Source organism: Rhincodon typus, chromosome 5, assembly GCF_021869965.1.
Source record: "Rhincodon typus isolate 14 chromosome 5, sRhiTyp1.1, whole genome shotgun sequence".
Taxonomy (NCBI): domain Eukaryota; kingdom Metazoa; phylum Chordata; class Chondrichthyes; order Orectolobiformes; family Rhincodontidae; genus Rhincodon; species Rhincodon typus.
In genome coordinates, this window is record NC_063336.1 from 56950427 (window position 1) to 56978041 (window position 27615).

Below are 27615 nucleotides of genomic sequence, written 5' to 3' on the forward strand. Positions count from 1 at the left end.
GTTCATCCAGATCGACACCTTGTTATCTCAGATTCTCCAGCATCTGCAGTTCCTACTGTCTCAGAACCTACATCTTGTTCTTCTGATCTAAGACCCTCTGTCACTAATATATTGATGTCATCTCCTATTATCTCACTACACAACCTCCATTTCATTTTTGCCTGTTCTTCCTAAATGTCAAACATTCTTTAATATTCAGTTTCTCACCTTGGCCAAACTGCAGCCATATCTTTGGAATGGCAATTAGATCATACCCATTTACTTCTACTTATGTCGTTAATCAATCTACCTAATGCATATGGTAAGCTCTATCTGGACAAAGGTGTAAATTAGATCAATATCCAATTAATCTCTTTGTGGTGGAAATGTTAACAAAATTACTCCGAGAACACTCCGTTTAACCAGTGATATTCTGAGTTCTTTCACATCCAGTCAAGAAGACAGAACGCAACTGCATTGAATATTATGTATAGAAAAAAAATACACTTTGCTACGTTAGGACATGGAATGACTGGCTATTAACACTGTGTGAATAACTATGTTACAAGGACTAAAATGCTTCAAGAAGGCCACATTTTTACCTTCTCAAGGGCAGTTAGGTTTGGGAAATAAATGTTCTGTCTTTTCACCAACATCTGCATCACGGGCATTTTCAAAAAAAAACATCAAAGCCTCAGCCTAGTGGTTAAGTCATGGGGTTAGAACATAGAACATAGAACACAAAACAGCACAGCACAGTACAGGCCCTTCGGCCCACGATGTTGTGCCGAATTTTTACCCTAAACCGAATGTCTATCCAACCTTCACCCCTACCTTACACTATCGTCCATATGCCTGTCCAATAGTCGCTTAAATGCCCCTAATGAGGCCGACTCCACTACCCTCTCCGGCAATGCATTCAATGCCCCTACCACTCTCTGAGTAAAGAACCTACCTCTGACGTCTCCCCTATATCTACCTCCACTCACTTTAAAACTATGCCCCCTCATAATAGCTACCTTCACCCAAGGAAAAAGTCTCTGGCTGTCCACTCTATCTGTACCTCTGATCATTTTGTACACCTCTATCAAGTCACCTCTCATCCTTCGTCGTTCCAAAGAGAAAAGCCCTAGCTCTCTCAACCTTTCCTCGTAAGACCTTCCCTCCATTCCAGGCAACATCCTGGTAAATCTCCTCTGCACCTTTTCCAACACTTCCACATCTTTCCTGTAATGAGGCGACCAGAACTGGACACAATACTCCAGATGTGGCCAAACCAGGCTTTTGTATAGCTGGAGCATAACTTCATGGCTCTTGAACTCAATCCCTCTATTAATGAAAGCTAACACATCATACGCCTTCTTAACAAATCTATCCAACTAGGTGGCAAATTTCAGGGAACTGTGGACATGAACCCCAAGATCCCTCTGCTCCTCCACACGGCCAAGAATCTTTCCGTTAACCCTGTATTCTGCTTTCAAATTTGTCCTTCCAACATGAATCACTTCATACTTTTCAGGGTTAAACTCCATCTGCCACTTCTCAGCTCAGCTCTGCATCCTATCAATGTCCCTTTGTAATCTAGAATAGCCCTCCGCACTATCCACAACTCGACCCACCTTTGTATCGTCCGCGAACTTACTAATCCACCCTTCCACTCCTTCATCCAAATCATTTACAAAAATCACAAATAGAAGAGGACCCATAACTGATCCTTGTGGTACACCACTCGTAACTGAGCACCACGTTGAATATTTTCTGTCCACTACCATCCTTTGTCTTCTAAGGGTCAGCCAATTCTGAATCCAATCTGCCACATTTCCCCCTATCCCATGCCTCCTTACTTTCTGCATGAGCCTACCAGGGGAACCTTATCAAACACCTTACTTAAATCCATGTATACCACATCCACTGCTCTACCTTCATCCATGTGTTTGGTCACCTCTTCAAAGAATTCAATAATGCTGGTGAGGCATGATCTACCCCTCACAAATCCATGCTGACTATCACGAATCAGACTGTGCCTATCCAAGTGATCATAAATCCTATCTCTCAGAGCCCTTTCCAATAATTTGCCCACCACTGAAGTAAGACTAACTGGCCTGTAATTTCCGGGGTTATCCCATTCCCTTTTTTGAACAAGGGAATGACATTTGCCACTCTCCAATCTTACGGCACTGTACCCATGGACAGTGAGGATGAAAAGATCATTGCCAAAGGCCCTGCGATCTCTTCTCTCACTTCCCATAGAATCCTTGGATAAATCCCATCAGGCCCAGGGGATTTATCTATCTTCAAGTTCCTAGAAATTCCTAGTACATCTTCCTTACTAACATCCACCTCCTCTAGCCTACCAGCCTGTTTCACACTGTCCTCCCCTACAACTAGGTCCCTCTCAAATGGTTGGTCTTGAATCTTCCAACTTTCTGACTCAAAATGCAAAAGTACAATTGCTGAAACAAAATCATAAATACATGGAGAGCAAATATAGTAGCAACAGAAAATGTAATCCCCCACTGCCTCAGCATCACTATTGCTAATTTCCTGAAATAAAATGTTGCATTTAATTATTTCGACTACACGACAACAGTATAAGTACGTTATTGTGTGAAGGACCTTGAAACATTTCAATGAAATAAGGCACCATGTAATCAAGGAAATATAGCTTTTTTTAAATTCATGGCTAATTAACAATCAGTTTGAGAGAATTGCATCAAATAATGTGGGGAGTTAGAAATACTCTTCGATTAGACAGGCCGATGTTAAAGGTTAGGGATTGAAAAACTGGATATTGTTGTTGCCACTCATTGATTACAAACAGTAGGAGGCAACACAGAGGCTTCAAGGTAAAATGTAGACCTAGAAAATGCTGGAAACACTCCACAAGTTAAGCAAGAACTGTCAACATGTCAAGTTGCATTTGCAGACTTTTTGCCAAGACTGGAAAATGACAGCGAAGAATAGCTTCCTAAAGTGAACAGAACAATAGGAAGCATGTTAGGAGGGGAGAAAGAGAAACACACAAAAACACTTAAAAAAACAAGCCATGTACAGAGTGGGAGATTGAACTCAGTAGTTTGACTCCCTTGAAACTCATAACATCTGAAGGGACTGAAAAAGGAAATTAATAAAATATGTGTATGATTGATAATTGTTGGTACATTTTGTAACAAACTAGTGTTTTATTCCATACGCTTAATAATTATTCATTTGAATTTTACTCCTTGTAATATTTAAATTTTGCCCACTGTACATGAACTAAAATGTCACTACATAAATAGACATTCATTGACATAACGGGCACAATCGGAAGGAGTAATGGCTATCATATTGCGTCAGTTAGCAGATGTTCTTTTAAGATCAAATCCCACAGAGTTGTGCATTTAAATAGAAAGAACATCTATTGTTACTTATTTACAATGTTCAAAGTGATTGAAAATCAATAAAATAGTTTAAAAGTGTAAATGTTGTAATAGTCAAACAATTTGAAGCCCCACAAAGAGCAATGAGGTATATAATGGTGTACTCTGCTTTAATAGTTTTGGCTGAGAATTTAATACTTGTCAAGATGTCTCCTGCGCTCTTCCCTAAATAGCAATGTGGGATATTTTATGTTTATTTGAACAGAACAATAATGTCTCAATTTAACATCTTATCTGAGAAAAGAGTTTTGACAACAGGGCACCATGCCTCACTGCTGCATTGGTACATCAGTTCAGGTTATGTACTTAAAGTTTTTCCTCTGAATTAGAGTCATAGACACAACCACTGGACTAAGTTGGCTAATATAAATTTATCATTTATTTTTTCATATCAGAAACACATGAACAAGGAAGCTGTTGACTGTTTCAAACTCCAAACAGTTCACTTGTATCCAATTCAGTATGACCTGTTCTGGCCTCTATGTCACACTAAATTACATTGCATCATTGACTTTCAACATCTTGAGAAATGGTTTAGTGGCCAGTTGCAAGACAGCTAGCAATGAGATATTAGCATGGTGTTACAGGAGACTTATTGACCATATACTGAACTGGAGCAGCTATAACAACACCATAGCCATTATCTAGCTAGATGAGACTCTGTTCTAATGTTACAATGCTTAAGAACATCTATGATAGTGCAGTTTGCTTCATTACTCCCTTGTACATTCTCTCCCTCAATCTCCCAGAAATGTTACCCAGATTGAACAATGGCAGAAACATTAAAGGAATACCCTCATCATCAAGTTACTCTTCAGGTCATGTACCATTTGACTTGGACAAGTATCATCACCATGATTACATCTGGTTCAAAGTCCTAGATCAGATTTCAGCAGTGAATCAGAGAGCAGGGTAGTTACCATATTTTCAGAGTAGTTATGTAAGGACAATAAATGTGACCTTGTCAGTGTAACTAACAACCTGAGAAGAAATAACAAAAATATTTGATTCAATTTGCATATCTGCTTTGTGTTTTTGTTATCGTTTCTGAAGTTAGAGGCAAACCTTCAGGGAAGAATAATTTAAGCTGTCATCCATCCTGGTTTTATTGTCACACAGATTTACAAATGTGCATTTAATCATTTCAGAATGCTATGATCCTTTGTAATATATTCTTTGCAATTTACAATGATTGATATTACTGTTTTGTAATTCTGGGGTACTGTGTATAAAATATCATTTTGAATTCTGTACTTTAATTTACACATATTGTTCTAGCTTAGTGGCAGTTTATTGAGTCTATACAGCGATGCTGGAGATTTTGGAGAAGTTCCAATTCAGGGAGCCGTACAATTCAAATTGCACTATGAAGAAGCTAAAAAAGAATTCCAGATCCATGTGGTGCAGTGCCGAGGATTGGCAGTAGCTAACATGAGAAAGTACACCTCTGATCCGTAAGTAAACTCTTGTCTTGACTTTGTTTTAAAGAACTAAATTATTGCAAGCAATTTAATCAGTTAATTGAAAATTGGTTTAAACTGCAGAAGATAGTACATTATAATGAATAAAGTGTATAAACAACTAAAAGGTTTAGATTTAGCTTTCTTGGTTGGAGAACAAATTCTATTTTACTTTGATATAACTAATGTATATGCAGTTGATGTGTTTTATTAGAAACAGACATATTTTGGAAGGCAGATGATAAAAGCAATGGCTTGATTATTTCAGCCCCATCTGCTAAACAGCATGTTATTTCTGTTCATTCAGCAGATTAAAAGTTCTCTGATTGTGATTGCTAGTTTTACTACTTTCCTGACCAGCTCTGTGAAATATAAGAAATTTTCAAAATTCGGTATACATGCTGCAGTGTGAACAAGTCACAATACATACTCTTCAAATAAAATTACACCCAATATCAATTTACAATTTTGGTACAAAATATCATATGATAATTTATTGGGATGATATCAGATTTTGAAATTAAAAAGAATTCTTAAATTGAAATGTGACATCTGTCAAAGCAATGTGGCTATGGCACATCTGTGTTATGTAACGTTTCAAAGAGGAGTAGTCCTGATAGGAAAAGATGACATTAGATAATAAAGAGAAAGGATCTTGGCTCAGAAAATCAGGAACTAGAACCAGTATGGTTAGAGATTAGGATAAATGTGGTGGGAGAAGTTACACCATTAGATTGAGCATCAAATTAAAAATAAAAAAAGGTTTCAACAAGTGCAATATGATAATTGTAGGGAACTTTAATCTTCATGCAGACTGGAGAGTCAAAACTGGCAAAAGTAGTCTGGAACACAAGTAGAATGACTCCATGACAATTTCCTGGAATAATGAGTTGTGGAGGCCAACTAACAATAAGACTTCTATGACCGTAAGGAACAGGAGTAGGCCATGTGGCTCCTTCAGCCTGCTGTGCCATTCTTTAGGGTCATGGCTGATCTGAGATTCCTCACATCCACAACATTGATTGCCCTACTGATCAAGGATCTATCTATCTCAGCTTTGAATATACACAAGGACTCTCTCTGGCACCCTTTACTCTGAGACTATGCCCACTGGTCCTAGACTCTCCCATGAGGGGGAACATCCTCTCAGAATTTATCTTGTCAAGTCCTTTAAAAAATCCTATATGCCTCAATGAGATTGGTTCTCATTCTTCTAAACTCCAATGAGTAGATTCCCAACCTGTGTAACCTTTGTTCATAAGACAATCCTTCCATACTAGGGATCACCCTCTCGAACATTCATTGAACTGCCTCCAATGAAATGATATCTTTCCTTAAATAAGGAGACCAAAACTGCTCACAGAAATCCAGATGTGGTCTCACCAGCACCTTTTAAAGTTGCAGTAAGATTTCCCTACTCTAATGCTTGGATCCCCTTGAAGTAAGGGCCAACATTCCATTAGCCTTCCTGCTTACCTGCTGCACCTGTGTGTGAGGATTTTGGTTCGTGCGCAAGTACCCCCAAATTCCTTTGTGTTGCAGCTTTCTGCTGTTTGTTCTCCATCTAAACAATACAATGCCTTTGTTCTCTCTTCCAAATAACAACTTCACATTTACCTACATTGTACTCCATTTGCCAACTTTTTGCCCACTTACTTAACCTACCTATATCTCTCTAAACAATTGTATCCCTCTTGCCACTTACCTTTCCACCTATGTTTGTGTCATGTGCAAATTTGGTGAGAGTACATTTGCTTCCTTCCTCAAAGTCATTAACATATGTTGTAGACAGTAATCTCTGTGGAACCCCATTAGTTACAGGTCATCAACCTGAAAAAGAATCCCTATCACCACCTGCTGTTTCCTGCTCATTAATCAGTTCTGCACGCCAGTATACTACTTTCAACACCATGAGCTTTATTTTATGACTTAACCTTTTGTGATGTACCTTTTGAAACACCTTCTGGAAGTCCAAATACAACATGTCTCCTGGTTCCCCTCTATCCATTCTGAGACTTTTTTTAAAATTCATCTTTGGGATGTGGGCGTCACTGGCTGGCCAACATTTATTGCCCAACCCTAGTTGTCCTTGAGAAGGTGGTGGTGAGCTGTTTTGCTGGCTGTGCTTGATTAGATTATGATTTTCGAAATGTGCTGATGTTACTTCCCTAATAATTGATTCCAACATGTTATGGACCAGACCAAACCCCCTTCAAATATATCAAATATGTTATTTAAAAGAAAGGGTAGGGTGCTGTGTTCCAGATATATTTAAATCGGTTACACTACTCAGCTTTAAGCAAAACACACTTTATTTTTTACTGTACAGTTAAAAAGCAATCAAAAGAAAGAAGAATTGGTCTATTTTTAACTCTAATGGAAAATTAACAGAATAATAGATTATTTAACTACTAAACAACAACTGTTCCAATATAGTAACATCCCATTAACACAGTATTCAGTGAAATAGATAGTCTCACATGCAATATTTCTCCAGTCCAGGAGGAAAGAACATCAAGAGAAAATTCTGGCAGAGAGAGAGCGTGAGAAGGGAGAGATGTACAGCAGCTTCAAAACCCCAACAACTACTTAAAGTTAAACTAAAACCATGGTTCTGTGGGAGCCTAACTCCAGCCATTCATACTGCTTCTATTGGTCCAACTTTAAAAAAATACCCAAGGCCTCACAAGCTGATAATGTTATTGGCTTGGAAAAGACCACAGAGCACCGCTGTCTCAACCTCTCCTAATAAAAAAAGAACACAATATACCTCTTAAAGCAATAGTGTCATCACACTAAATGGGGCATATGATATTACAAAGAATATCTGTACGTCTGCAAATTGGGAATGATTTGCAAATGAGTAAATTGTGGCAACCATAGTCGATAACAGGAGAAAAACAGAATGATAGTAAACTAGGAAAATAAACGAGTAGATTCTGTGAACATTTAGGAATATATGCAAAAGAGGAAAAAATATACAATGGTCACTTAGAAGCAGAAACAGGTAAAAGTATAAAGGAAAATGAGGAAGTGGCAGAAATGTTGGGAAAATGTTTTGTCTCTGTCTTAACAGTAGAGTACATAAATTATATACCAGAAATAGTTGGTAACAAGGGGATAATATGTGTAAAGAACCTAAGGCAATTAGTATCAGCAGTCTCAACATATGGAAAGCATGAGTAGAAAATGCTGACTGGCTAATGATGCTAACATCATTGTAATGAAACGTATCATCGAAACCAAGCAATCCACTCTCATTAACTATAGGAAGGATCTAAGCAAAAAGACTCTGAATGTACAATGCACCAATCAGAGCAAGATCAGGCAGTCTCTAGGTGCTACACAAAAGACTAGTGGTTACAATTCTTTTAGAATATCCAGAAGTCATTTAATACATGTTGGTGGCATGTATGATGGGATCAAGAAGGGAACATATCCATCAGCAAAGGAAACAGCTCTATGAGAAGCTACCATACATTGAGACCTGAAAAGGGATTATACATTTTGCTACTGTTGAAAATACCATTCAAAAAAAACAATTGTGGTGTCAGGTTAAGTCTAATTCCTGAACGACCCTAAGTTTATTTAAATCACATAGCCTTTATTCCTATAAAAGCTAAGCATTGTGAATGCTGCAGATTTGAAATAAAAGAGAAAATGTTGGAGAAAGTCAGCAGGTTGACAGCAACTGTGGAGAGACAGAGTTAATATCTTGAGTCCAATATGAGCCATATTAGCTGTGGAACATTAACTCTGGGTGGACTTTTCCAAGCCCCTGATCAACATGGGTAATGGCGAATCAGTTGGGAATATATTGTGAGAATGGTAGAATGAGATTCTCATCATCAGGGCAAAAAAAGTTTCCTTTTCCATGCAAAGTTTTAGCAACCAGCTGACAATGTCACTAGTGAAGAATGAGGCATCAGCTTCTCATTATCAGCAAATCTCACCTATTTTCCCATACAGTGGAGAGAAACTAGTTGGCACTATTTCCAGACACAACACTCTAAGACAGTGCAACTTCTTGATATCTTCTCCATGGGTTGGGTTTGCTTCCCCCAATATCTCCATGGGCAGCTACTACCTGGCAGCCCCTCCACAGATGTTGGCATCGAACAAGCACCAGCCTCATCCCATCATTGTGGCACACCTTGGTCTTACTTCTAGTAAATCACCAACTCAATACTGCATTTTGGAGCTCACTGCTATTGTAAATATACTGCTAGGACACTTTGCATTCAGGAACAGTCACCCAGTTCATGCACTAGAATAGACTGTGGACTGTTAGCTTGCACTCTTGCTGGTCAATGACTTTGTGCCTTCTTGAATGCTAACAGTGTCTCTGCCTTGCATTTTTGTGCATTGCTGCTTCATTCATAGCAGAATTCTAATGTTTGCAAAATCACGAGAGCAGGACACTGCTGCTGCTCATAAAAGGATCAACTCTAAGAGGGCACAGATTTGCAAATGTAGCATATATGATGTAAGGAAAAAGTACTATTTCATACAATTGGTTCAGATTCCAAAATGCACCTGGAAATGAGGCAGAGTAGTTGAGACATTCAAGAGGAAATTGTGTGATTATTTGAATAGAAATAATGTGGAGGGGTGTGGGGAAAAGTCGGGCGAATGCCACTATGTCATAATAATGCTCTTTGGAGAGCTGGTGCAAACACAATAGGCCAAATTCCTCCTTCTACGCTGTAACAAATCTGTGATTCCATGAATCTTATTGCACTGTTTGCTCCTGATTTATGAGGCTGAGTAAATTGTGCCCATTCTCTCTGAAGCTTAAAAGAATTTGAGGTAACCTCATTGAAGCATGCAATTTTCTGAAGGGGCTTGACAGGGAAGAAACTGAGAAATTGTTTTGTTCATATATGGAGGTCAGCTAAGTGTTTGATGTTATTTATTAAATGCTTATGACACTGTGTTGAAATTTGTTCCTTTTAGTAATTATTTTCAGTTCAAACTGATTCTTATCTCAGCTATTTTACCAAGAACAGTCAATAGATATACATTTGTGCAATTTCAAAATTAGAACTGGGCTTCTATCAATTTACATGAGTCTTGATGGAGGTGGGTTCAGAGTCAGAGATAGATTGAATGTGATATATCAGAGAGAATATGAAGGAACATTTTGGCAAAGTAGAGAAGGACATTGACTTTATTCCTACAATGGTGTGAATTGGACATTTTTCTTTTGAGCCTGACAAAAAAGTAAAATTAAGCTCGTTGAGCAGGATGACTGACAAGTTATGTATTATTGGTAATTTACTCATCTGTTATAATCCCTGAATGGATTTACATACTGATGCTTTTTGAAGTCTTTATGTAGTAGTCATATTGTGAATTTGTTTAGACCATACAGTATCTGTAGCTCATGACATTAGAAAGTGTTTATTTAACTATATTGTATTTAACAAAGCATCCCACCTTCAATTATTTATATGCATTACATATTAAATAAAGGAAATGTCTGAAATTTTAGAAGTGCTTGATATAATTCCTTCATGTAGATCTCACACATGTCTTAACTGTAGAATGGAAAGAAAATAGACTTCGAAAGGGTACTTTTTCTTAAGAAAAAACCTGTGATGTGGAGGTGCCAATATTGGACTGGGGTGGACATAGTCACAAGTCACACGACACCTGGTTATAGTCCGACAGGGTTTATTTGAAATCACAAGCTTTCGGAACGTTGCTCCTTTATCAGGTGAAGTGATGAAGGAGCGAGGCTCCAAAAGCTTGTGATTTCAAATAAACCTGTCGGACTATAACCTGCTGTTGACTTCTGACTTTGAAAAAAATGGTCATACCATTGAGAATGGAAACTCATTGACAACTCTTAAAATTGGTTTAACTATTGATGATAAAACTACTTTTCTGTAATGATAAATTTTGAAATATGATTCAAATTATATAAGCGACAAGTCCTTGCTACACGTGAAACAACAAGCTGCACAATATTTCACGAGAGCAGTAAGTGAATGGGCATTAAACATCTTTGCAATAAGTAGTGATAAGAGAGTGGGAAGAACATTGAAATGTAATGAGACAGAAAATACACTGACATAAAATGTTGTGATTTGAAAGTTGATGCTGCTATATGGTTTTATTTTATTTTAGAATGAAGGAGCTATAAACCCAGTACACATTGATACTTTAACAAGATTTATAAAAAAGTAGCAAATACTCTATTGAATGTGAGGAAGCATAAATTGATTTTGTAAGTCTGAGGAGAATTCTATCAGAGGTTATTCATTATGTTATATGATGCTTAATTGGTTTGTATGCTTTAGAGAGGAACATCCAAACAGACATATTGAGTCGAAGTTTGTATTTATTGGCTAAGTCTAAGTTATGTTGTGTTTTTATGGAGGGTTTGTTGCTGCTAGGACCTAATGAGATCTCTCTCAGTATCTTACCAAACTTGCCTCATTAATTACCTGCCTAGTCTCTAAGGATCTCTCATGCCTGATTTCCATCCACTTGACCATACACCATTCCTGGAACAATTTGCCACTAGGCAAATATCCTGGAATTCACTGACATCCTTTGTGCCCAAGTCTTTAAAAGCCCAGACAAGCACTGTCAGTCCAATGTAGCTGTGCATAATTCCTGACATTTTCCCTAGATTTGGCAGACAGTGGGGCATTGGTACATTGCTTTATGGGCAAGAACGTGGAGGGTCTGCTGAAACGGGACTTTCTATTCCACTATAACCAGCGGTGGAGTCCATGCTAGCCTGGTCCGAGGTTGCCATGTAGGTTAAAGTGAGCTCAGCTATATGAAGGAATTCACACCATTGTAGGAATAAAGTCAATGTCCTTCTCTACTTTGCCAAAATGTTCCTTCATATTCTCTCTGATATATCACATTCAATCTATCTCTGACTCTGAACCCACCTCCATCAAGACTCATGCTCTACCATTCTCACTATTGCAAATAACATCTTCCCTACTCACCTACCCCAACCATAACAGCACTAACCCTGCATGTTCACTTTGCTGCCTAGTCACTCGCTCTGCACGCCTTCCAATCTGTTCCAATAGTAATAGTTGTTCCACCCACATTCATCTCTTACAATAGCTGCCTCACTCTCATTCCATGAAGAAAACATGCCATAATTGGTCAGAAAGAGTCAACACAAGTGGTGTCTTGCTGGCCATTTTGGCTCCTCGTCCCTTTTGAGAATCCTCCTCTGACCATCCTAAGCAAGGCCTGGGTTAGTATCGGAAGCTGCTTTTGACTTACTGTACCAGGACCTCTTCAGCAAAGGTTATTCTGCTTACTTGAGTGAGATCTGCTGACAACCCTGGTAAGCTTCTCAGCTTTCTGTCTATGCTAACTAGCATTGCAAGGCTGCAGTAAAGCACAAAAGGGAAGGCAAGGATGCTGGGACTAGACCTGTATGCTAAGAGTGAGTTAGTGCTATGACAGCAAGTGAAGAACCCAGAAAGACAATGATGTCCACTCTGTTAGCTGCATGTGTGTCCTTGAGTGCAAAGTGCTCCTACTGCAGCATTAAAATCTTAGATGCCAGTGCAGCTCAAAGTGCAATGTTGAAGTGCATACGTGTACACATTGGAGATGTGCCATGAGGGTACTTACAGGCTGCCATACTTCGGTTGCCAATGCCCATGGACATGGAGTGAGTGTATCCATTTGGTGTACCCTGACATGTTGGTGACCATTTCCAACATGAAAGTCCATTCAGACTGAGCAGTGGGCTGAAACTTCCAGGTGCTCATTCCGGATTCCTTGTTGAGTTTTCCTGACATTGTTTGGCAAATTTGGTAAGATGGGAGGCTGAATATTAACGAGGTATATTTGACTATAAACAGCATTTAACAAGCAATAATCATCATCAGTTGGCAACTTGCTACTGCCTAGCATGAATTTCCCAATCCCGCTTGTGAATAACATAAAAGGTGGAGCAAGTTGCTCCCCGCATTCAGATAGGCCTCACTGCACTTGTTGCCCAATCACCATCTCACCATTACCCACATTGTTCAGATCCCGAAAAGTCTCCATGCATACTATTTAGATGGAGCTAATGATACCTTTTGATATTAATTTCGGTTTCCTCAAGTTATTCCCGGCTTGTTTGCTTTTTTTTGTTTTTTATTCATTCACGGGATGTCAGCGTTGCTGGCAGCCCAGCATTTATTGCCCATCTCTAGTTGCTCTTGAGAAGTTTGTGGTAAGCTGCCTTCTTGAACCACTGCAGTCCACGTCCTGTAGGTAGAACCCACAATGCTGTTAGGGAGGGAATTCCTGGATTTTGGCCCAGCAGTACTGAAAGAACAGTGATATATTTCCAAGTTAGGATAATGAGTGGATTACAGGGGAGCTTGTGGTAGTGTTACCGTGTATCTGTTGCCCTGTCCTTCTAGATGTTAGTAGTGATGGACTTGAAAGTTGCTGTGCAAGGCGCCTTGGTGAATCACAACAGTGCATCTTGTCGATGGCACACAGTGCTGCTACTGAGTATCAGTGGTGGACGGAATGGGTGTTTGTTAATGTGATGCCAATCAAGTGGGCTGCTTTGTCCTGGATGGTGTCAAGCTTCTTGATTGGTGTTGGAGCTGCATCCATCAAAGCAAGTGGAAGTACACTCCAGACTTGTGACTTGTAGATGGCAGATTGACATTATGGAGTCAGGAGGTGAGTTGTTCACTGCAGGACACCTGGCCTCGGACCTGCTCTTATAGTATTTGTACAGCTTGTTCAGTTCAGTTTCTGGTCAATGATGACACCCAGTATGTAGATAGTGGAGACTCAAACAATGGTAATGACATTGAATTTCAAGAGACTGTGGTTAAATTCTTGTTTTGTTTTAGATGGTCATTGCCTGGCATATGAGACATGAATGTTACTTGTCACTTGTCAGCCCAATTTTTAAAATTTGATTTATTATTTGATTTGATTTATTATTGTCATATCTGCCTAGGTTTTGTGAAAAGTTTTGTTTTGCATGCACCTCTGCTAGGTCTATCCTGCTGGTAGCACAGAACATTCCCAGGGATGCTGATAGTGATGTCTGGAACATTGTGTATAGTGCATGGCTCAGTGAGTATGACAAGTGTCAGCCTGTTGCTTGTACAGGCAGATCCTACCGTACAAAGATGATAGAATGATTAAACAGAGCAGGGAATACAAAGTTACTGCTGAAAATAAGATGCACAAAAAGCAAAATCAACATTCAATTTGAATATAGATATTGTCCCTATCCTGCTGAATTTGGACACAGACTCGTTCAGTATCTGAGGAGCTGTGAATGGTGCTGTATATTGTGCAATCCTCATTGTACATTGTACATTCCCACTTCTGACCTTGTTCTGGAAAGAAGGTCATTGAGAAGCACCTGAAGATGGTTGGGCCAAGAACACTCCCCTGAGGAACTCCTGCAGAGATATCCTGAAGCTGAGATAACTGACCTCCAACAACCACAACCATCTTCCTTTGTACTCCGACCAGCAGACTGTTTTCCCTTGATTCCCACTGATTCTAGTTTTGCCAGGGATCCTTGATGCCACACACATTCAAACGTGGCCTTGATGTCAAAGGGCGAGAATGACTCCCTATCTCTGGAAATCCAAGCTTGATCCAAAGCTGTAAAGAGGTCAGGAGCTGAGTGGCCCTGATGGAACTCAAAACTGAAAATCAATGAGCAGGTTCTTGTTAAGCAAGTGTTGAAAGCACATTCCATCAATTAAATATAGGCTGATAGGGGAGTAATTGGATTTGTCATGCTTGTGCACATGGTGGGACTGCAGAGCCTCAATCTGATCCATTGGTTGTGGAATTGCTTAGCTCTGTCTATCACTTGTTGTTTACACAGTCTGGCGCACAAGAGACCCTGTTTTGTAGCTTTGTGGTTAACACTTCATTTTTAAGTCTGTCTAGTCCAGACCCTGCCATACCCTCCTGCACTCCAGAGTTGTTCCCCTGCCTAAATTCCAATGGTAGAGTGGGGATATGCCAGGCCATAAGGTTGTAGATTGTTGGAATACAGCTCTGTTGCTGCTGATGGCCCAAAGCATCTCATGGATGTCCAAGTGTCACACATTAGATCTGTTCAAAGTCTGTCCTATTTGGCATGGTGATAGAGCCACATACATGATGTAAGGTATTCTCAATGTGAAGGTGTGATTTGTATCCACAAGATCTCTGTGGTAGTTGCCTAATACTCTCATAGGCAGACACATCTGCAGCAGGCAGATTAGTGAGGATGAGATCAAGTCTGTTTTTGTCCACTTCCTTGTTCCATTAAGATTTGGCACAGTCCCAGTCTAGCAGCTCCATCCTTCAAAACCTGACCAGCTCAGTCAGTAGTGCTGCTGCCAAGCCATTCTTGGTAGCAAACATTGGTGCCCTTGCCACCGTCATGCTTGTTAAAGTTTTGTTCAACATGAAGGAGAAATAATGATTCAGCTGAGGGTGTGACTGAGTGAGAGCAGTCTGGTGATTGGTGGTAATCAGCATGAGGTTTCCTTACCTATGTTTGACCTGATGCCATGAGACTTCATGGGGTCTGAAACCAATATTAAGGATTCCTCGGGCAACTTCCTCCCAACTGTATACCACCATGTCACCACCTCTGCTAGGTCTATCCTGCTTGTAGGGATGTTGATAGTAGTTTCTGGGACAAATGTGTGAAAGTGTATGGTTCAGTGAGTATGACAATGTCAGCCTGTTGCTTGCCTAGTCTGTCAGACAGCACTCCCAACTATGGCATTATCCCAACAAGAATTTTCAGGGTCAACAGGCTGTGTTTGCTGTTGTTATTTCTGGTTATTAATGCCAGCTATTTCTTAGCATTTCATACTTTTATAGCAGTTGATGAAACTGAGTGGCTTGCTAAGTGCCACATTATGATCAAGGGGGCTTGTCTGAAAAATTGTCTGAAATTCAAAATATTTAAAACTTATTGACATATTAGAGATTGAAATTATACACTGATAAATGGGATACAAATGTATTCCATTTAGAGACCTGCACTTATATAGAATACATTTCTCTTCAAACAGGTATGTAAAGACCTATCTTCTTCCTGACCGCACTAGACCTAGCAAACGCAAGTCATCTGTAAAGAAAGCTTCACTGAATCCTCAATATAATGAAACCCTGAAGGTATGTTTGTCTGAAATTGACTTGTATGTGACCTTCCGTTTGCAAAATTATTCCAAAATATAGAACCATTGTATTGCTCCTCATCCACACTCACTATGAATCTCCACAAAATAAACCATTTACTTTAATCTAATCCCTTCATCTAGGAAGATGCAATGACAAGGCCATGTTTCTGACCATATTATTTCACAGTGGCTAGGAGAAATTTTCATCTAAGTTGGCCATATGCTTCCACACCACCTAACCCCAAAGAAGAAAGGTCTCTTTCTAATATAGCTCTACCAAAACGAATGATCAATGACAGAACCAAACAAATTGAAGAAAACAAATTTCTGTCTGACTACTGATCTTGAGATTCAGGTATTTGATCGAAAGTAGAATATTAAACCAATCAAATTGGATAGTTCAGCTGCTCTTGTTGTTAAATGCTGACAGGATTTTTTCTAATTTTCATCTTTCTGCAGTGGAAACGTTTTGCAGTAAGGAGACCACAAGAATCGAACAGTGCTACAACACTTTGCATTTTCTTTTGAATGTATGACAATGAATCATGATTGCATCAAATAGGAGTTGCGTGCCTAATGGAGACTTATAGAGATTGCTTTTACTCTTAACACTTTTTAAACTACTAACATATATGAATAGCTATTAGCAAACCATTATTATTTCAGACTATGGACAACTCACATTTCTAATTAATTTTAATACTACAAACTGCACATCCTCAACTTTCTTGATGCTTTTCAGTACATTAACAAGATGAATGTGGAGAGAATTTTCTTCCTTCAGGAAGCAACTTATTTCAAGCGAATATAAAATGAAAATAATCTATGAATTGAAAGATTGAGGAAAATACAAAAGACAATGAAAAATAAAACAAATAAGTATGTTGGAAAGGAAAGCCAGAAGTATAAAGACAAGAATTTAAAGATAAGCAACTAAGCCACCCAATTTGAGTGGCTTGGTATTCTACCCTCAAGTGAATGTCTGTCTGAATCTCAAGATAGGTTGTTAAACAGAAATTTATTTTCCTCGATTTGTTGGTTTTGTCTTTGATCAATTGGCTTAGTGCTGCTGTATAGATGTAATATTTCTAGGCTTTTCAATGACACAAAGTGGGTGGGAGGGTGAGCTGTAAGAAGGATGCAGAAATGCTTCAGTGTGATTTGGACAAGTTTGGTAAGTGGATAAATGGCTGGCACATGAAGTATAATGTGTGTAAATGTAGATTATTCAATTGGCAGCAAAAACAGGAAAGCACATTTCTATCTGAAAGGTAATAGATTGGAGGTGAAATGAAACCTGGGAATTCTTATACACATCACTGAAAGTAAGTATACAGGTGCAACCAGCAGTTAAGAAGGCAATGGATATTGGCCTTCATTGTGAGAAGATTTGAGCACAGGAGCAGGGACAGCTTGTTGCAATTTACCTGGAACTCCCCACCAGCCACACCACCCCTGGCACTTTTCCCTGCAACCGCAGGACGAGCTACACCTGCCCCTATGCCTCCCTCCTCAGCCCCATCCCAGGCCCCAAGAAAACCTTTCACATTAAACAGATGTTCACCTGCACATCTGCTAATGTGGTACATTGTATCTGCTGTTCCCGATGTGGCCTCCTCTACATCAGGGAAACTAAGCGGAGGCTTGGAGACCGCTTTGTGGAGCACCTACGCTCGGTTCACGACAAACAACTGCACCTCCCAGTTGCAAACTATTTCAACTCCCCCTCCCATTCCTCAGACGACATGTCCATCTTGGGCCTCCTCCAGTGCCACAACGATGCCACCCGAAGGTTGCAGGAATAACACCTCATATTTCGCTTGGGAACCCTGCAGCCCAATGGTATCAATGTGGACTTCACAAGCTTCAAAATCTTCCCTCCCCCTACCGCATCCCAAAACCAGCCCAGCTCGTCCCCACCTCCCTAACCTGTCCGTCCTTTCTCCCACCTATCTGCTCCTCCCACTTCAACCCGCATCCCCACCTCCTTCCTACCAGCCTCATCCCCACCTCCTTGACCTGTCCATCTTCCCTTGACTGACCAACCCCCATCCCAACTCCCCACCTACATTCACCTTTACTGGCTCCATCCCTGCCTCCTTGACCTGTCTGTCTCCTCTCCACCCATCTGCCCCTTTATCCATCTTCCATCCGCCTCCCCCTCTCTCCCTATTTATTTCAGAATCCCCTTCCCCATTTCTGAAGAAGGGTCCAGACCCGAAGCGTCAGCTTTCCTGCTCCTCTGATGCTGCTTGACGTGCTGTGTTCATCCAGCTCTACACCTTGTTATCTCTGATTCTCCAGCATTGGCAGTCTCTAGAAAAATAACTAGGTGTCTTTGTTGTCAAGTTGATTCTGAGAGGACATAACGAACAATGAAAGGCCGGAATCATGTTGGTCTGCTGAATAGACTAATCTGCTGCAGTGGCTTGTGAGTAGGTTTACCCAGGTTACTGTGAGATGCAAGGGAAAGAAATAGCTGGGGCGTTAGCAGATATCTTCACATCCTCTCTGACCACAGACGAGGTTCCAGAGGACTAGAGATTAACCAATGTTGTTCCTTTGTTTAAGAAAGGAAGGAGGGATAATCCAGGAAATTATAGGGCAGTGAACCTAACATCTGATGTGGGGAAGCTCTTGGAGAAAATACTGAGGTACGAGGTATATACACATTTGGAAGAAAATAGACTAGTTAGTGACAGACAGCATAGTTTTGTATGTGGAAGGTCATGCCTCACCAACCTGACTGAATTTTTTAAAGAGGTGACAAAGATAATTAATGAGGGAAGGGCTTTGAATGTAGTTTATATGGACTTTAGCAAGGCATTTGATAAAGTCCCACATGGCAGATTGGTACAAAAACTAAAATCACATGGAATTTTGGGTGGGCTGGCTAGATGCATACAAAACTGGCTTGGTCATAGAAGACAGAGGATTTTTCAGAATGGAGACAAAAACTGGTGGTGTTCGACAGGGATCAGTCTTAGGTCCTCTGTTATTTGCACGATATATAAATGATCTGGAGGAAAATTAGGTAGTTTGATTAATTTCCAGATGAAACAAAGATTGGTGGAGTTGCTGATAGTGCCAACAATTGTGAAAGGATACAATAGGATATAGATAGATTTGCAACTTGGGCACACAAATGGCAGACAGAGTTTAATCCAGACAAATGTGAGGTGATGCATCTTGGAGGATCAAATTTAGGTGTGAATTATACTGTAAATGGTAAAACCCTGAGGAAGATTAACATACAGATGGATCTGGGCATGCATGTCCACAGTTCCCAAGGAGTGGCAACACAGGTGGCCAAAGTGATTAAGAAGGCATATGGCATGCTTACCTTCATCGGCCAGGGCACAGAGTACAAGAGTTGGCAAACCATGCTGCAGTTATATAAAACCCTTGTTAGACCGTATTTGGAGTATTGTGTGCAGTTCTGGTCACCACATTACCAAAAGGACATGAAAGCTTCGGAGAAAGTGCAGAGAAGGTTCGCCAGGTTGTTGCCCGGTCTTGAAGGCATTGGCTACGAGGAAAGGTTAAAAAGACTAGGATTCTTTTCACTGGAAAGACAGCAGCTGAGAGGAGACCTGATAGACATTTACAAAATTATGAGAGGCATAGATAGAATGGATAGTCAGAGGTTTTTTCCCAGGTTGATGTTTCAATTATAAGGGGGAACACAGTCAAGGTGAGAGAGGGAAAGTTTAAGGGAGATGTGCGAGGGATGGTTTTCATGCAGAGAGTAGTAGGAGCCTGGAGCACACTGCCAGAAGAGGTGACAGAAGCAGGCACGTGGTGACATTTAAGAGGCATCTGGGTAGTTACATGAATAGGGAGGGAATAGAGGGATACGGACCGAATAAGGGCAGAAGGTTTGTCTTTTAGTTTAGTCAGGGCACAATGATCAGCATAGGCTTGGAGGGCTGAAGGCCTCGTCCTGTGTTGTATTTCTTTTTTTGTTCTTTTGATACCTTATTCCTAAATTCTTTGGGTGAGTGTGTGTACACATTAGTCGAAGCAAATGGAAATGCTTCTTGCAGGGATTTCTCAGTGGGGCTAAAGGCTGAATTTTATGGGTGGCAGCCAATTAAGCGGCTGCTGTCTTCTTATGGCAATCTGTCCATCATCCCCATCAGTACTCCCCTCTAGGGGTTGCAGTTCCAATCAGAGGGTCAGCAGGACAATGTCACCCAGAAAGGTGGCCCCTGCTGAGGAAGCGAGGAAACCGAAGCTGCCAAAAAGAATTGAAAAAAATTACAGAGTTGAGGGTTTAAAGTTTGGAAGCATAACTGTATTTATTCCATTATGCTAATCTCCATTTTAATATTGTTAAATGTTTAGGATATGTAGTTAGGAATCTAAGTTATGCACATCCTGGTAACCATATCAACAAAGGTATAGAATAACACTCACCTAAGATACTTTGAAGTCATTCCAGTATAATTACTCTAAATTTGGCAAAAAAAATTAATCATAATAGCAGCATAATGTAGAACAATTTTAGAAGTTATCAAAGGAAAACTTGAATTGCATGAACACACATAAAATGCTAAGTACAACTCTTTTAGATACAGCTCAGATGAAACTCTTATGATATGTCCCAGATTGATTGAGCTCATATTTATTGGTGTATTCTTTTTAGTACAAAATAAAGAAGCAAGAACTTCTGAATCGAACTCTGAATGTCTCCGTGTGGCACAATGATACTCTTGGTCGGAATGTATTCCTTGGAGAAACAGAGGTGGAGATGACTAGCTGGGACTGGAGAAATAACACACCGAATTGGTACACCTTGCAGTCCAAGGTAACAATTACTAATTTTGCATAAGATTTATATTTTTAACCAAGGAAGTTAACAACATCATTGCTTAGGTTATTTGGTTTTAATCGTAAGTTATTTGAAATAGTCTAAAATTTAAGCTTCTAGAGAAGCTAATGGTGTATAATTTTTACACAGAGCACAGTATGACGATGGCATCATCCTGAATTGTGACTCTTACACCGAGATTTTAATATACAATTGGAATTGGGAATGAGGCAGGTGACAATGTGTCCTGATGTCAACAACGGAAACTACCAGCTTGACGTCGGTTTGTAGACCAATGTCAGACAGCAAAAACTCACTCTCAGAGAAGTGTCACTTGTGTATATCTTGGGAGAATGTTACTGAAATGCTTGAGAAGGAGGAGGAGAGCTTTGTGCACTCAAAGGAAACTCACAAAATCCATTTGAAGAATAAGAGATGATCTAATTAAAGCATGCAAGATTCTGAATGGGCTTGTTGGTAGACAATGAGAGGCTGTTTCATTTATCTGGGAAATTTATAGCATTGAGCACACTGCCTTAGGATAAGGTATTGGTCATTTAAGGCATGAGGAGGGAAAATAAATCTTCACTGGGATTGTTGCGAATCTTTGGAATCATCTACCCTCAAGATTTGTGCATGCTTCAATATTGTGCATATTCAATGCTGAGCTAGTTGGATTTTTCATCTCTCAGGAACTCCCTCAGTGACAAAAATAAAACCTCTGCCATCTCAAATGGGGGACTCCTTAGTTTCTTTTGTTCTGGGCTCTCCCATGAAGGAGGAATATCCTTTCAGCACCTATCCTGTTAGGTCTCCTCAGAATCATATATATTTCAATAAGCTCACCAATTATTCTTCTAAACTCCAATGAATATAGGTCTATCTGTCTAACCTTAAGTGATCATAAAATAACTCCCACATCCCAGGAATCAGTTGAGTACACCTTGCTGTGCTGTGTGTCAGTGGTGGAAAGAGTAAATGTTTAAGTTGCTGGATGGGGTGCCAACCATGTAGATACCTTGCCTTGGATGGTGCTGAGCTTCTTGTTTACTATTGGGGTCACATTCCTCCAGGCAAGTGGACAGTACTCCATCACACAACTGACTTCTGTCTTGTAGATAGTGGACAGATTGTGGGAATCTGGAGGTGAAGTCTTGCCACAGAATTCCTAGCCTCTGACCTGTTTTTGTCGTGACAGTATTTCTATGACTGGTACAGTTCAATTTCTGGTGCATGGTAACTCCCAGGATGATGGTTGTGGGAGATCCAGTAATCATTGATATGTGGAATCCATGGATTAAATTGTTAGGAAGCGTACATAAACTAGGTTTGTTTTCCCTGAAATTAAGAAGGTTGAGGATGATCCATTCAAAGTTTTCAAGATTAGATGGAATATATTTCCGCTGGTTAGGGAGCCAAGGGCTTGAGAATTTGAAGAGTGACAGGGGTTATTGATGTGATGGTAGAATATACCGGGATTTGGGAGGGAGTGATGGGGTATATGAAGTTGGAAACTGCTGAAAGACTAGAACCAGTCCTTTCAAGGGTAAAATTATTCTACGTACTAAGGATGGTAAAGATTTATAATTCTGTTTTGCAAACTACAATTATGCTAGGTCGATTGATCATTTCAAATGGAATGCCGATAGATTCTTATTAACTAACTGTATTAAGAAATATGGTGCAAAAGCAAATATAGGAACTAGGTCGCAGGTCAGCCATGGTCATTTTGAATGAATGTACGTGTTCAAATAATTAAATATCTGACTCCTATTCCTATGTCCCCATGAATAGAACATCATCTCCATTGGAGAACCTTTTTGATGCCTGATTGAAAAGCTCCTTGCCAGAAATAATCACCCTCTTCTGCTTTCTGTCTCACAGGAAATGACCACTTTTTTTTCAGTTGTCTTGGTTACCCAGACAAGCCTACACTGAGAGATACACATTGAATTAAAGCGTTAATAACATTTTGTGCAGTTTAAAATTTGCTAGAATATTTTGCTTTAAAAGCATAGCATTAATTGTGTATCTTTTTCAAATCCTTGCTGTCAAAAAATCATGAAAGATCCGTGAAATGTGGCTTTGATGAAACTTTAATTTAAAGTCCAAAACCTTATAAATCTACTTTCAATATTTTTAATGGTAGTAGCGTGAATGCTTTTACTTTCCAAGTTAGAAAGTTAAAACAAAATTACCCTCCAAGGAACTGGACGTCTGCACCGTATGCAAACACTCATGTGCAGTGAACCATTATTCAATGCAGTGGAAAGTGCAATAGACAAGGTAACTTTGATCCAGCTGCTGAGCAATTAATGTTAAATACTGTGGTGTAATTGTGATTTAACCTTTTGGAAGTGTCCATTAGTGCAGTATGTACCAAAATATGAATTAATTAAAATATATTGAAACTGCACACTGTCCTTTTATTCAGCATTATGTGATGCAACTTCTGTACATTTTCAGCCATCCAGTCTACCGGAAGGAAACATCAATAGAGGAGAAATCCGTGTGGCACTTAAGTATATTCCGGCAGAATCAATAGGTAATTTTTCTTTTATTAGTTACACTTGGGATCATTAGTTACACTTGGGATCATTATTTCCAATCAAACACTCATTGAACCAGAAGGAAAGTCCATATAATTTCCTTTTATTCCCTGGAGTTTAGAAGAATTAGAGGTGATGTAACTGAAACATAAAATGATTCAAAAGTAGACTTTAGAAAATGTTTCCCCAGGCTGGAGAAGGTAGAAAATGGAGGTCAGTCTCAGCCTATTAATGTCAGCCATTTAGTAATGCATGAGTAGATATTTCTTCATTCAATGGATTGTGAATCTTTGGAATTCTTTATTCATGACAGAGGCAGACAGATTTTTGGAAATAAGCTTGTGTAGGAAAGTGGAGCTAAACAGGAAGATTAGCCATTGAGGATGAAACAGAAAGGAAGGGCCAAATGGTCTCCTCCTGCTCCTCTTTTTAAGATCACGTTCCTCTCATTTGTCTTTTAATATGTTATGGGATGCGGGCATCTCTAGCAGACCAAAGTTTTTTGCCGAGATAGACCATTTTAAGGGATAATTCAGGATTAGTCACAGTGCTTTAGATCTGGAGTCACACCTAGACCAAACCAGGAGGGGTGGATGGGAGATTTCCCTCTCTAAAGTTAATGAGTTTAGATGAGTTTTAACAGCTGGTATTTAATTCTAGATATATTGATTGAATTTTGGGCCTCTGGATTTCTAGTACAATGCTGTTACCACTACAACATTTCAAAATTACCATGCATGGGATTGATCATCAGATGTCTGGATGTTGCTCAAGTGTGAGGACATTTTGAAAGGTTAAATGTAAGAGGAAAGTAATCAGTAGATGGCAGGACTCTTAGGAGCATTCATATGCAGAGGGATCTTGGGGTGCAAGTTCATAGCTCCTTGAAAGTGCAACGCAAGTGGATATGTTGGTAAAGGCATTCGGCATGCTTGCCTTCATCGGTCAGGGCATGAGTGTAAAAGTTGGCAAGTCATACTGAAGCCATATAAAACTTTGGTTAGGCCATATTTGGAGTATTGTGTGCAGTCTGGTCAGCACGCTATAGGAAGGATGTGGTGGTTTTGGTGAACACAAAAGAACGTTACCAGGATGTTACCTGGACTGGAGTGAATTAGCTTCAAGGAGAGGTTATGCAAACTTGGATTTTTTTCACTAGAGACTCAGAGGTGACTTGATAGATGTATAAAAAATTATTCAAGACATGGGTAGCGTGGATAGTTGGAGGCTTCTTCCCAGGGTAGAAATGTCAAACTAAGGGGCATAGGTTTAAGGTGAGATGGGGAAAGTTTAAAGAAGATGTGCAAGGCAAGGATTTTATATAGAGGGTGCTGGGTACCTGGAACGTGCTGCTGGGGAGGTAGTAGAAGCAGCTGCAACAGCAACATTTAAGAGACATTTAGATAGACACAAGAAGGGGCAAAGAATAGAGTTATGGACCGCGTGCAGGCAGATGGGATTAATTTAGAATGGCATCATGATCGGTGCAGATGTGATGGGCTGGAGGGCCTGGTACTGGCTGTACTGTTCCATGCCAAACTATTTTAATGCAGGCAACAGAAAATTAAGCAAGATGTTACGTAATTTAAGTTTTTATCATAATAAACATGGAATGTAACATTGTTTCTCTCTCTGAAAAATGTAATCCTAGTATTTAGCAAGTTCCAATGAACTGACATTTCACTGACAGGTATTGCATATTCAAGCTTTCTAGAAACAATCAATGTCTAACTGATAATCTGCAATTTTCTTCAGATGGGATCAAGCCATTCAGCGGGGAAATTCACATATGGCTAAAAGAAGCAACACAGTTACAGCCTCTAAAGCCTGGTGGTGTAGACTCTTTTGTGAGATGGTAAGTTCTGTTAAAATCAGAACCATATCATGCTTTATATACTACTGCTATTTAGGAACATTAAAAAGATCATTCAAGGAATAAATTTAAAACAGTCTCAGGTGCTTTGTATAACAGCATGGAACTCCAAGAACTCTGCTGTAGAGGTTATAAGAGGATATTAAATTTTTAAGCTCCTTTTCCAAAGTAAAATTGGTATTTGGTCTCAAAGTTTGAAAGGAATTTGACATTGAACTTGCTTATAGCCTCCCTTTGAGAATTGATGCCTCCATTGGCATCATTTCCCGAAGATCTTCAGTTTATTTTCTGCTATGATTGTAAGATTCCTCTGAGGTCCTCCTGTTTTTACTTGCTATCCTTCCAGCTGCAGCTCCACAGAATCCCAACAGTGCAGAAAGAGGTTATTTAGCCCATCAAGTCTGCCTCTGAAGAGCATTTCGCCCTATCCCCGTAACCCCACACTCACCTGCATGTCGCTAGACACCACAGGCAAATTTTAGCATGGCCAATCCACCTAACATGCACATCTTTTTGGACTGTGGGAGAAACCTGGCAGAAACCCAAGCAGACACAGGGAGAACGTGCAAACTCCACACAGACTGTTACCCAAAGCTAAAATCAGAGGAAGCCAGGTCCCTGGCGCTGGGAGGCAGCAGTGCTAAGCGCAGAGCCACCATGCCATCCACTGTTTCTCTTGCTTCTGTTTTTTCTACCTTCTCTCAAAGTTGGATGGATAGACTGATGCCCAATGTTGCAGAAATCTGGCTCATTATGCATATGTTTTAGAATAAGTCATAGATTTGGTTTTGTGATGGTTGCAACTCAATCAGTGGGGTGAGCCAAAAGAAATAATGCTTGTCAAGTGTGTATTTAAGCAGAGAAATTACTGCTGTAATATTCACCACGTGGAATTCAGGTGGGTATACAATCTCACTTCATAATTCGGGATGGAGAAAGAAGTTGGAAGATTTGTTTAGTTTGCAGCTTGTGGAAGGAATCCATCATCCTCCTCTCAGAGCTTTATGGCAGAAAGCAGCCAGGAGCTGGGAATCATCTGTGGGATGAGTTACCATACAGAAGCTGTGGAAGCATACAGTGCTATTAGGAGATAGCAAAAACTGCAGATGTTGGAGTCAAAGACAACACAGTGTGGAGCTGAAGGAACACAGCAGGCCAGTCGGCATCAGGAAGCAGTTTTTAATAATTCACTCTCAGGATGTGGGCATCACTCGCCTGGCCAGCGCTCATCTGTTATACCTTAATTGTGCAGTGAAGATAAAGCCCATGCTAAGTCATAATGTCTTTAAAATACTGCAGTTCCTGGAAATCTGAAGTAAAATCATAACATTCTGGAAATACCCAGCAGCATCTGTCAGTAGAAAAGCACAGTTAATGTTTCAAGTCCATGACTTTTCATTAGAGCTGAGGCCATTGTGGAACTGAGTTCTGATAAAATGTCTTCAACCTGAAATGTTAACCGACTTTTCTTTCTCTGTAGATGCTGCCTGGCCTGCTGACTACTTCCAGCATTTTACTTTTGTCCCTGGGATATGCACATTGCAGCTGGACCAGCATTTATTAAGGAATCCATTAGTAAGGAAGTAATAGCACAGCATTTGGGAAAATAATAAGACAATCAGATATAGGAGCAAATTAAGCCATTCAGCCCATTGAGTCTACTCAGCCATTCCGCTACGGCTGATGTGTTTCTCAACACTATTCTCCTGCAGCCTCCCCATAACCCTTGCTCCCCATATTAATCAAGATTCTACTGATCTCTATCTTAAATAAACTCAATGGTGAATGAATTTAAGCAACGAGTTCCACAGATTTACTACCTTCTGACCGAAGAAATTCTTCCTCATCTCAGTTCTAAAGGTTTGACCCTTCGCTCTGAGCCTGTGCCCTCAGTTCCTAGTCTCTCTTACTAGTGGAAACATCTTCTCTACGTCCACTCTATCCAGGCCTCTCAGTATTCTCTAAGTTTCAATGACATCCGCACCCCACCTCACCCCCCCCCCCCCCCCCCCCCCACCACCCCCCCCCCCCGCACCACCACCACCCCCACCCCCACCTCATTCTTTTAAACTCCATAGAGTACAGATTCAGAATCCTCAACTGGTCCTCATAACACAAGCCCTTCATCTCAGGATCATTCTTGTAAACTTCCTCTGGAGAACCTCCAATGCTAGCGCATCCTTCCTTAGATACAGAGCCCAAACTGCACACAATATTCCAAACACACTTTGACCAGAGCCTTATACAGCTTCAACAGTGCATCCCTGCTTTTGTATTCTAACTCTCTTGAAATGAAAGCTAACATTCATTTGCCTTCCTAACTGCCAACTGTATCTGCATGTTAACCTTCAGAGAATCCTGAACTAGGACTC

General features: G+C 40.1%; 1 protein-coding gene across 1 annotated transcript in view; it reads left to right on the forward strand.

The window, feature by feature from the left end:
- The first annotated feature begins 292 nt into the window (after nucleotides 1-292).
- The window catches only part of LOC109927038 (synaptotagmin-like protein 2), a 38296-nt gene continuing 10973 nt past the window's right edge, over nucleotides 293-27615 (forward strand). The window contains exons 1-6 of the mRNA XM_048597034.1: nucleotides 293-301; nucleotides 4680-4855; nucleotides 15901-16003; nucleotides 20657-20818; nucleotides 23288-23366; nucleotides 25126-25225. Of these exons, the coding sequence (XP_048452991.1) occupies nucleotides 293-301; nucleotides 4680-4855; nucleotides 15901-16003; nucleotides 20657-20818; nucleotides 23288-23366; nucleotides 25126-25225 (629 nt within the window). The remainder of the gene's footprint in view (nucleotides 302-4679; nucleotides 4856-15900; nucleotides 16004-20656; nucleotides 20819-23287; nucleotides 23367-25125; nucleotides 25226-27615) is intronic.